At 34.3% G+C, this 12021-nt stretch overlaps 1 protein-coding gene across 1 annotated transcript in view; it reads left to right on the top strand.

The window, feature by feature from the left end:
- Positions 1–10741, top strand: part of LOC106627588 (ATP-binding cassette sub-family G member 1) — a 36049-nt gene extending 25308 nt beyond the window's left edge. Inside the window, exons 3-8 of the mRNA XM_014247742.3 lie at positions 435–552; positions 5277–5466; positions 7963–8814; positions 8892–9060; positions 9130–9230; positions 9297–10741. Of these exons, the coding sequence (XP_014103217.3) occupies positions 435–552; positions 5277–5466; positions 7963–8814; positions 8892–9060; positions 9130–9230; positions 9297–9797 (1931 nt within the window). The 3' untranslated portion in view covers positions 9798–10741. The remainder of the gene's footprint in view (positions 1–434; positions 553–5276; positions 5467–7962; positions 8815–8891; positions 9061–9129; positions 9231–9296) is intronic.
- The last annotated feature ends 1280 nt before the right edge of the window (positions 10742–12021 follow it).

Below are 12021 nucleotides of genomic sequence, written 5' to 3'. Positions count from 1 at the left end.
GGCTAGAATATTTAAAAATTGACTAACTTAGTGAATTAGAGTTATTAAGCAATTTTTTTAATTTTTTTACATTTAAAATGATTTAAAAGGTTAGAAAATGTTTATAATTATTGATGCAAGGTGTAATAGGTTAGTTGCTCATATATTATTGTGCTTTCAGTTATTTGAGGACTTCAGATAATATTATGTGATAAAATCTTATATGGTAATTTGGTCTTGAATTTATAGCTATAATCATCTTACAAGCACTAAAACTCGGTTAAAAATAGCTTTAAAAATATTTCTGTTTTCATAAGATTACAAAGCGCTAGAACGTAAGAAAGTATATACTATATACTGTATATTGAAATTTTTTATATAACTCTCTTATTAACCTATTGCCTTTTACATTTTATTAAATTTATTATAATTTGATTGCCACTTTGCAATTTCAGATGCCAAGACTATACTCAAAGGCGTCAGTGGTCGCTTGCGCTCCGGAGAGCTTACAGCTATTATGGGACCGTCCGGTGCTGGCAAAAGTACATTGCTCAACATACTCTCCGGCTACAAGTAAGCATCAACTAGACCATAAGAAAACCATATATTCGTATTGAAATTATTTATTGATAAAGAAGTTTAATTGCTCTGAGTAGTAATATCAGAGAACAGTTTAGCGCAGGGATAATCTCTGGTTTAGCGTATGCTTATTAATAGATTATGGATATATGATATCAATGAAAAGTTATTGAATTGCAAAAATTAGATTCATTTCTGAGTTTAGAAAATGAATTTGAAATGATCTGTGCAAAAGAAAGTGCCCTGCCTAGTCGTTGAGTCAGATTTACTTGACTTTAGACAAAAAAAAAATTAACAATTGTAAACCAACAACTTTTTGATAAAATCAAACGTGGCAAAGCTTAATTTCTGCATTTTTTTGCATTTTCTCATTAGCACAGTAAGTTTTACAACTGCGCTAGCATAAAACACCGTTATATGATGCAATAAAAGCACTTAAGAACACCGCTATAAGTTTCTTACCTTTAACACACTTTACTAATTATGCGAGTGAACTTTGCAAGGCAGTAAAAACGGCCAACACAATGACCACCTACCGGTTAGGTGTAAAACAAACAGAAAGAAAGCACACCGCCTGCCAATAACAATAAACTCATTTAACTTAACCTTGTGCAAGCCATAAAAGAGCAAAGTGATAATACCTCTATATGCATATGCTATATGTAAAATCACATTTACAATCCGAAAAAAACATAATTGCATGGCGACTCATAATCGAAGAACAAAAGCGACAGTCATACATATACTCGTACATATATAAACATATATATATATGTATATATATTTATATAAATTTAAATATATATATAAATGTATGTATGTCAATACAAATATATAGAACAGTTTATGTAGATAACCACTTTTTATGTTCGAATGCGAAACTCGCAACATTTTTTCATAGAGCAAGTGACAAATTGAAAGCGGCAACAACAACAGCGCACACGAACTGTTTCAACCATAGAAATTGTAGAACGTTAGGCGTTTTCTTTGTCTGTTGATAACGAATATGCAAAAAGTCCAAGGGTCAGCGCTGCGCGTCAACAGAGTTGCCAATACGCTGAAAAACAAATATGCTTTTGAATTCCGTTAAATCAGCATTTTGAAACACGCCGCCGTCTCTACAAGCAGACTACAGACTACAGTTCAACTCGTTTGCTGTTCATTTATTAATTGATAATAGGAATTCTTATCAAGCACACACTCATGCCTAAAAGCGATCATACGTTTTCTTTATTACGAGAATGTTATACATACATGTGTACATAGAACCGTAACTATATGGACATGTGGTATGCATAGATACATAGTTTTGCCCTTTGCCTGACTCGTATGCCGATGTGTATGTATGTATATATGTATATAAGTAGCGTTAATCGGCGCGCTCCCACTTGTTTCAAAGCCCCAACGCTGAAGAATGCTTCTTTTACAAATGAAATAAATTGTACAATCATACATTCACACATACACATACACATATGTATGGCATTTACATTGTTGCTGTCGACGGGAAAAACTCGCTTTGCCTTTGTTCGCTTGCGCTTCAAGCATTTTGCGCTCTATCACATTTGTGCATATGTTATGCTGGAAATATGAGTAGCTTGGACTTTAAACTTGTTTGCGAAATGACACTTACATTTTTGTAGCCGATTATTACTTATTTATTTATTTATTTATTTCTGTTTTGCTGTAAGTCAACTGGAAAGTTTTTCTGTGTCGTTAACGATTGTAAAAATTGTGCGTCTTTTGAAATGCTTTTGTTTGTCGCTTGAATATATGTACATATGTAACATCTCACATCATAATTCGATGGCGTCCGGTAGCAAGGTATTTTATTATATTATACAAATATGACGCAAAATTAAAACATATAAATAAGTAAATATATTTTTCTCTCAACATTGACCCCTGATAATCGCATTGTTTTGAAAAGTTACTTTAAATATATTGTGAATATATATAATATGTCCAATGCGCTCTCAGTGACGTTGGAATCAAAAAAGTGCTAAAAATTATGCTTGTTGTTTTACCAAGTGGCACAAGAGATAGCAGCGGCTCTTCAGCCCACAGTTTTATGCCATTTTCGAAAAGCGTGAATCAGCCAACTGTCAAATTTGCAATTTAAAATTTAAAATTATAAATTTTAATTTTTTTTTGTCTGGTTTTAAAACTTGTATTCATTCACATAAAGATTTAAAACCTCCAAAAGCGGCATTATAAATTACGTTGTAGTAGGTGTGAGACTGTCAAGCCTTAAACTCGTACTTTTGCTTACAGGCTTTCATTCACAAGAAGATATAAAAAAATATATTCAATATGAGAGCACACATATTAATATAAATTAAAAATACCAGTTTTACATGCATTTCTTATTTTTGCACTTTTTGAGTAATAGAACCTCGTCTCTAAAAAAAATGTAAAATTAGTCTCGGACATTAACGGACAGCGCAAAATCAGTAAAAGTGCTAAATGCACAATATATTCGGAATGAATTCATAATAAATTAGAAATTTAGCAATTAAGTGTCTGCTTTTGTACTTTCATTAACTTTTTGTTGCATTTTATAATGTGCTTCACCTCTACCCAGTCACCTTTAGCTGATTAAATTAACATTCTCTCTGTTTGTATGAAAATACACACGCACACACACGCATATGCAAGGCAAGACTAAATACTGGAATTTTTTTTTATTATGGAATAAACAATAATAAACACTTTTCTAAATCAAAAGCTTTGAAAGCATGACCTGCTCATTGAACTCTTGACGAAAACAAAAACATTTAACGAGATCATTTTCTTCTTCGCTGTGTTCCTACTGCACTGTATGTGTAGAGAGTACTCTGCGTGCCTTTCTCTGACCTAAAAAAGTCAATGTTTTCAACAATTTTTATTTAATTGCCACTGTTGTGCATTTATTGTTTATTCCAAGTGCTGGTATAAGCAAGAAGGAAAATCATTATACAATTGAAGTATGTATGCCAGTGTGTAAATAATATGAAATGCTTGATAATCTTTTGTGCGGAGAAATTGCGATCAAGTCAATTTTAAAGTTAATCTGCTCCGACATAACGGGAATATAAATATTTGCATTCTTTTCAACATCTGCTCTCAAGTGGCTCCGTGAGTAGATACACTACAAAGAAGAACAATTGCATACTTGCAGATATAAATATAAATTTTATTACATACTTGTACATATAAAGAGTAATATTATTCATAAGTATATTCATATATGCATACATATGTATAAAGGCACTTTTTGAAAGCAAAAATTAAAAACCAAAAAAAAAACCATCAATTACAGCGTCCTTCGATTTAGTACTTCTCTGCTCGTTAACTTTCAAACTCTCTTTTCTTGTCAAAATCTAGACATGTCAAAGTTAACCAATAGAATTCAATATAAGAAATTATTTGAGAAAATCTTTAAAGTAGTATAACCTCTTTCGACATAATACTACAATATATGATTTTGCCATTATTTGATTTATTCAAGTTGTTTTTCCGATTCACCATTATCCAAGGCGAGGAGAATTTAATATAGCTTTCTTATATTTCTCTTCTTATGGCTGACATGGAAAATGAACCCGTATATATACTATTTTGGTAAGATTGCTGAGTTTTCACTGAATACAGGAGTAATAAAATATATGCTGGTGCAAGCGGAATCCTGTTACTGTTACCTACTTCACGAAGCAACCTATAAACTTCAAATCTACATACATATATAAAAAAATTGATAGATATTTATTTTTTTAACTATAATGGATTATTACATACATATTAGGGTGGGGCCGAAAGAAATTATTTTTTGCTTAGCCTGAGGGTAAAAAAAAATTTTAACATCTAGAGGTAAATTTTTGAGTTAAAATTTGTTTTCGTAAAAAATTTTATGTAAGTGTTCTAGAAGCTGTGGAGAGTCCTCTTTCTGGCCAATTAAAAGTTATCAACTTAAAAAAATTGTTTGTGCTCATTAGGAGTGGAGTTTTAAAAAAAGTCTTAAACGACAATAAGCTTTCCTTAACCGTCACATTCGGTAATTTTTATATAAATGTAAAGAGTTTAAACCAAAGAAAATGTTAACTCGAAATTTACTTAAAAACTAAGTAGGCCGCCTCTAAATGTTCAACAATTTTTTTTTGTCCAAAATTTTTTTTGTAAAAATATGTTTTTTGTTTATGATGACTTTTCTGATGTCATAATAGCGGCTCTATACAAAAATACATTAACCTCTAACTTCAATAACAAAATGAACTGTTTTTATTAACGGTATTTAGTGGAAAACAATAACTGTCCCATCAATATGACAACTGATTAGTAGCTACACAAAAACTTGATGTCAGTCAGGCAACCTATGCAAGCAAGCTTCTAACGAATGTGCTCATGTTCCTGTATGTGCAAGTGATTATAAGCCAATAATTTCTTTTCTATATTTACATAGCTGAATTAGCGCATAATAACACTACAATTTGTATGACTGTGATAGGTAATGGACTCATTCGCAATTAATTACACTCAAACATAGCGCATAAGCACGTGTCATGTTGACACATGTGCCGAGAAATGTTTATTGAAGCTGGTGATTTTGAGACACAACCGCTTAGCATTTAATATCAAATGTGTGCATAGGTATACTTAGTTAAACATCCAACCAACTGGCAAAATGTCTATTAACTGCTCACTTACAAGTATAATTAATTGCCTGTTTGTATTTCTCATTACAGAACGACAAATATCGAAGGTGTCGTCACGATGAATGGACGCGAACGGAATCTGAGCGTTTTCCGTAAATTATCCGCTTACATTATGCAGGATAATCAATTGCATGGCAATTTAACCGTCCAGGAGGCGATGACCGTGGCTACCAACTTGAAGCTTAGCAGGAAATTCTCAAAGGCGGAAAAGAACTCAATGGTGGGTTTGAGCATTTTCACCACAAAAATTTATTTTTTAAGTAAAAATATGTAATTTGTGAATGATAGCTGTACAAGTTAAATTTAGTGCATTAAATTCATGATTCTTCTTAGTGTTTTAAGCTCCTTGAATTTATTTAAATATTCATTAATAATATTAGCTATGTTTCGATCTTCGAATACCTTGAACTATCTATAACCTCACCACTATATTTCATGCGCAAACTATTCATAAAACATTAACTTAAAAATATTTTGCTAGAAGTTTCCGATTGCAAAAAGTTCCGCTTCCACATAACTTCGCATAGAAAACATAGAATATTTTATGCGCGTAAATACTAAAAATGTTTTATAACCACAGCGTTTTGCATATTTAATATTTGGCACATATTTTTTTCTATTTTCTATTTTGCATTTTGCCAATTTATAATTGACGCCTCTTACGTTTGCTACCAATTATGGTTACACAAATAATAAAACAACAAATTCATTCTACAAATAATATAGTTTTTTCCCTACACGTTTACTTGCTTACCCGCTACCGCTCAGTAGCTAATTCAAAAACCAGTTCTCACATTTATAAAAATATCGGCAATTCTCTTGACGCGAGAACGATGTCGTTGTCATTTGATGACGCGCATGCGCCAGCGCACGTTATTAATTTAAGCTGGATTTTTGTTTTATTCATACATGAGTATGTACACAAGTTGTGCGCCATGACGGTAGTTCCTTAAAGAAATCTAATTATAATATTAAAGAGCACAACTCTAAATACTCAAAACTCTTTTTTTTTCTATGAAGATAATAAATATTTCTAGATCTGTCATAGCTGTTAAGTGAAGGTTTTTTTAATTCACCCGTTAATATTTCTTAAACGGTTAGGGTTATGAAAAAATAGCTACTTTTCAGAACATTCAATTTGCTTCAAAACTTATGAAATGAGATATCTTTTCAGTAGTTGAAAGCGAAATATAAATTTTTATATCTGATAAAAAGAAAAAAATTGCAAACTGTAGGGCGGCGGACTTTCCCGTTACAATTAAAAGCTGAAACTTGGAGAGATTTTTGTAGAGGAAACAAAATATTATTTTTTTTACCCATCCTAATCTGCATATAATTACAAACGCATGAACGCAAAACCCTTAAAAAACTTCACTTTGACGTAAACCATTATATCATCTCTGTATTTATATATAATATTTGACCTGACGCATCTTTATACCCTTAACAAGCTGTATTAAGTTTGCCACAATGTTTGTAACATCCAAAAGGACACGATGGGGACCCTATAAAACATATATTTATATAAATAATCATAATGACGAGCTGAGTCGATTTAGACACATGTCTGTATGTTTGTCTGTCCGTCTGTATATGGTATACGCGAAGTAGTTCCTCAGTTTTTGAGATATCGATCTGAAATTTTGAACACGTCCTTTTCTCCTCAAGAAGCTGCCCATTTATTGGAACCGCCGATATCGGACCACTATAGCATATAGCTGGCATACAAACTCAACAATCGGAATCAAGTGCTTTTGTGGAACTTTTTGTATTTGTGAAGGGTATTTTAGTTCCGCTGCAACCAAAGCTAACGTGTTTTCTTGTTTTAAATAAATTTAATTTTTTTGACAACGTAACAAGTAATCACTTTATGACTTGCGCGTGTTCGCATAAAGAAAAAATTGGATTTTTTTTTTGTTTTTTTTTTTTTGTTTGGAAGGAGTGTGGCAGCTGCAATCCAAAGCTTCAATTATTTTTATTTTATTTTTTGCATGTTCTTGCAAGCTCTGTATTAATCGTTATTGTTATTCAATTTGTTCCGTGATTATTTCTGTAGCAATTCGTTTAAGTAAGCTAAGTCAACTTAATTGAATAAAATATTTTGAGTTATACTAACCAATTTATAAGTTACTAAACATTGCATTAGAGCGTAAACAATACCTTGCAACCAGAAACATTAAATTACGACGCCATAGAACTACGGGAGGTGCCCATATTTTCACTAGAAGTCAAAACGCCTACCTTAGCTCAAGTCAACTCAAGCCATTTAACAGATTGCCCAGTCTTGGTAGACGCACGATTACGGGTATTTCTTACAAAGCAAAAATGTTTGTATTTTCTCGCACGTCCGCCTACTGGCAATATTTATGTGACAAGATAACAAACCAGAAATCTTAAAATCACGTACAAGATATAAAATAAATTTATTTTTATGTGTTTAGGAAAAAGTTCTCAACACTTCACGTTAACTAAATAAAAACATATATTTTGCACATCTTTTATAGAAAAAAATTAAAAATAATTATAAGAAACTTAACAGAATTTAAAATTATCTCAAACTCTCAGTTTCTGCATCACTTCTCCGTTTTTTGTTTATCTGTATCGGATTTTTCAGGACCATAACTCAACCGAAAATTTATTTCTCAAAAATATTCTAAATTTTCCGCAATTTGATTACTAAATACTCAGCTAATCACCTTATCTGTCTCACTTGCAGATCGACGACATTCTACTCACACTCAGCTTGAGCGAACACCGCAACACACTCACACGCAATTTGTCTGGCGGACAAAAGAAACGACTCTCCATCGCTCTAGAGCTCGTCAGCAATCCGCCGATTATGTTTTTCGATGAGCCCACATCCGGCCTAGACAGCTCAACTTGCTTCCAATGCATACATTTGCTCAAAATGCTGGCGGCTGGTGGACGCACCATCATTTGCACCATCCATCAGCCGTCCGCACGTCTCTTCGAGATGTTCGATCAGCTTTACACGCTAGCCGATGGTCAGTGTGTGTACCAGGGCAGCACAAAACAACTGGTGCCGTTCCTCTCCACGCTCGGTTTGGAATGTCCCAGCTATCACAATCCGGCGAGTTATGTGATTGAGGTCGCTTGCGGCGAACATGGCGACCACACGCGCAAATTGGTGGATGCAATCGACAACGGTAAGAGGGACATACGCTCCGCTGTCGACTATGAGGGTTTGAAAATGCGCAATGATTTGGTGAAGGTGCATAATTTGAAAGCAATATTGGATAAAAATGCGACAAACGCAAATAACGGGAAATACGAAGAGAATTTAACGCTCAATAATGGCATACTGAATGGCAATCTGGTAAATGATATTGTGAAGAGTTCTAATGTGTCTGGAGCCGGTTCCAGCGCTGCGCCCGTGGTGAGCACGAATGAGAAGGGCGATGCGATGATCGATGTTGAGAAGACGGACAACTGCACGACGGCTTTGTTGAGCGAGGAGATCACTTCGCCCGAACGTTACCCCACATCGCAGTTCCACCAGTTTTGGGTGGTGTTACGGCGCACATTGCTCTTCAGTTATCGCGATTGGGTGAGTGCTCGTTGCACATGCATACTTTTAGGCGTACACGGTTGTTTTTCTAACTGTTTGCTTGTGTGTTCTTGTAGACCCTTATGTACTTGCGTTTATTTGCTCATCTGCTGGTTGGCTTCCTTATTGGTGCTCTCTACTACGATATCGGCAATGATGGCGCGAAAGTGTTAAGTAATCTGGGCTTCCTCTTCTTCAACATGCTGTTCTTGATGTACACATCGATGACCATAACGATTCTGTCATGTAAGTGAAATCTTTTTGCAATCGCAAGTAAATATTTAAATTTTATACTTAATTATTTTCCACTTGCAGTCCCGCTGGAGATGCCGGTGCTGCTGAAAGAGAACTTTAATCGCTGGTACTCGCTCAAGTCATATTATCTGGCCATTTCGGTTGCCGATCTGCCATTCCAAGTAAGTTCAACTGCTGCCAATAAATCATTTCGGTTCAGCTATAATATTTACTTGTTTCTACTCTAGGCAATATTCTGCGTTGTCTATGTGAGCTTGGTTTACTATTTCACCTCGCAGCCATGGGAGCTCTTCCGCTTCGGCATGTTCTTGGCCGCTTGCTTAATGATCGCCTTCGTGGCACAGTCTGTGGGTCTCGTAGTCGGCGCAGCAATGAATGTGCAGAACGGTGTGTTCTTGGCGCCTGTCATGTCCGTGCCCTTTCTGCTCTTCTCCGGCTTCTTTGTGTCCTTCGATGCGATACCCATCTACCTACGCTGGATCACTTACCTTTCGTACATTCGCTACGGTTTCGAAGGCACCGCTTTGGCCACCTACGGCTACGGTCGCGAGAAACTCAGGTGCTTCCAGACCTACTGTCACTTCAAATCGCCGATCACCACACTGGAGGAACTGGATATGGTCGACGCTAACTTCACACTCGATATTATTGCGCTCATTGTAATCTTTGTGGTTCTGCGAGTTTCCGCTTACCTCTTCTTGCGTTGGAAGCTGAAGACCACGCGATAAGTACCGAGCTACAGTCTTGATTTCTTTCAATTTTCTTTGGTTTTGTTGTGGTTTCTTGCGCTTAGCGCTCGTTGTAAGTGTTTGAAAGCCATGGCAGGATCACTTTTCCATGCACACTCTTTTTGTAACGCTAACGTAGTTACTTTATTTAAATTGAATAAGTGATAATAGACACGTATGTGAACGAAAGTGATTTCATATTGTTATATGTACAATGTTACGAGCATAAATTAGGTTAGAACTTTTCTAGTTGTGGTAGGTGGGTTCGCGCATTTTTCATGACACAGATTATCGCGTTCACAACACACATATGCGCATAATACGATGCATGGACTTCGTGCATTCTCAACTGCAATACGCCAATTTTTCAAATCTTTTACAGCAAAATGATGAACAATTTTTTAGATATAGTTAAAGCATACATTTATCACTAGCATAAGCAATGTATATACTAGTAGAAAGTTAATAAAACGATAAAATGCTGCTAATTAATACGGAAAGGCAACACGAAATCAAACATTTTTAATAAACAATTTGATATAAACATAAAAGTATATATATTATATTTAATGGCTGCTTTTGTAAGCTGAATCGATGTGAATTTGTTATGAAATAACTTTTTTATGTGCTTAACACAATTTTGGATAAATTTTTATGTAATTTTTTAAATTTTTACTGTTACAAACGTAAGACGACAAATAATTCATACACAATTTACCAAATCACAAAATATTTGTTCCGATCAAAGTAAAATCGTTGGTAGTGGTAAATAAACGTCTATAGATGTAAATCGACAGAACTCTTACGAAGATCTGTTGCCGGTTCATTTACGAAGTATTTCGCTGCGTATTTTTTATAAATGGTGTTTTTATAGACATATTTAATCGTAGCTTATAAGAATATTGCTAGAAAATAAAAAGCTTTACAAGCAATTTAAAATATTATACATATGTGGAATTTTCTGTAGTACGAGTATTGTTTATTTGAAAAAAAAAAAATATATATATATAGTTTGTGGAAAAAAAATTGACACGGATCTGTTTTATTGCAATTCAATTGATCATTTGAAAATAGGAGTGATATAATAATATCTGCAGGAACTAAGTTATTAATTTAATAAAAATATGTATGTAATTATTTCCGTTTCAAGTCTACAGATTCAAGCAAAACCTTCGAAGGACGAAGCAGTACCGTTAACGATAACAAAAATGATCAATTTGTTTTAATGAAATTACTAACTAATGGCTCTGAGCTCATTTCTGAATGATAATACGATAAGAAATAGTAAACTGCTGGGAAAATGAAAACAAACTATATATATCTTCCCTAGAAAAGAAATATATATCGGTAGTATGGCTATCGTTGGTAACGATTATGTTCAATACTTATTCACTGATGGTCCATAATACACAACGAGTACGGACGCAGCACTATAATACAGCTACTACCATTTTATATACTCTGTGCCATATATTTACGAGTCTTCTGTGTTCTGGCTAAATTTTGTTTCGGTCGTGAGAGCATGATTTTAACTTCCAGGTAGGGAATTATCCGACAGATGTATGGTACTGCATTTATTTTAGAAGGACTACAAACGCCTTTTATCGTACTTTCTCGCAGCTCTGTTCAGTATGTATTTAAATGAACTAAGCCTGTGAGGGCGTATGTTGATCGAATTATTGTTGTTCGCATTTTTGATGCTCATTTACTTGCTTTTCAGGCTAGACAAATTTCACATTGTTTTAGCAACCAGCATGATGGATTTTTGTGACCTCTTCAAAATAATCGTTGATGCCACAAACAACAGATAACGTCACGCGAATGCCTGATTAAATGACAGCTTCTAATATTCTTTCATTTTTACTGCTTAGTATGCTCTTTCAGAACTTTTTACTAGTAGGATGGGTTCTTCTACAGCATAGATAATTTTGAAACAGATGGTGTGGATTTCAGTAATGTTTTCCTTGCCTCTATTATGGCGCCTCGAATCCTTAAGCAATGAGTTTTACGGACTTTCAATAAACCACCATATCAATACGGCAAATTTCGCCAATGATGCATCACATATCATTAACTAGGTCAATATGCTTGTCGTTTATAAATAATTAAATTGTATGTATGTTATTTATGTATGTATCCTTAATGATTCTCAATCAAGAGCAGACTCTACGCATCAATATGGCATTTGAGTCGAATTCCACCTTTCAATTAATCATAGATATCA

This window comes from Bactrocera oleae, chromosome 3 (genome assembly GCF_042242935.1).
Source record: "Bactrocera oleae isolate idBacOlea1 chromosome 3, idBacOlea1, whole genome shotgun sequence".
Lineage (NCBI taxonomy): Eukaryota > Metazoa > Arthropoda > Insecta > Diptera > Tephritidae > Bactrocera > Bactrocera oleae.
This window is presented reverse-complemented; position numbering and strand designations above follow the sequence as displayed.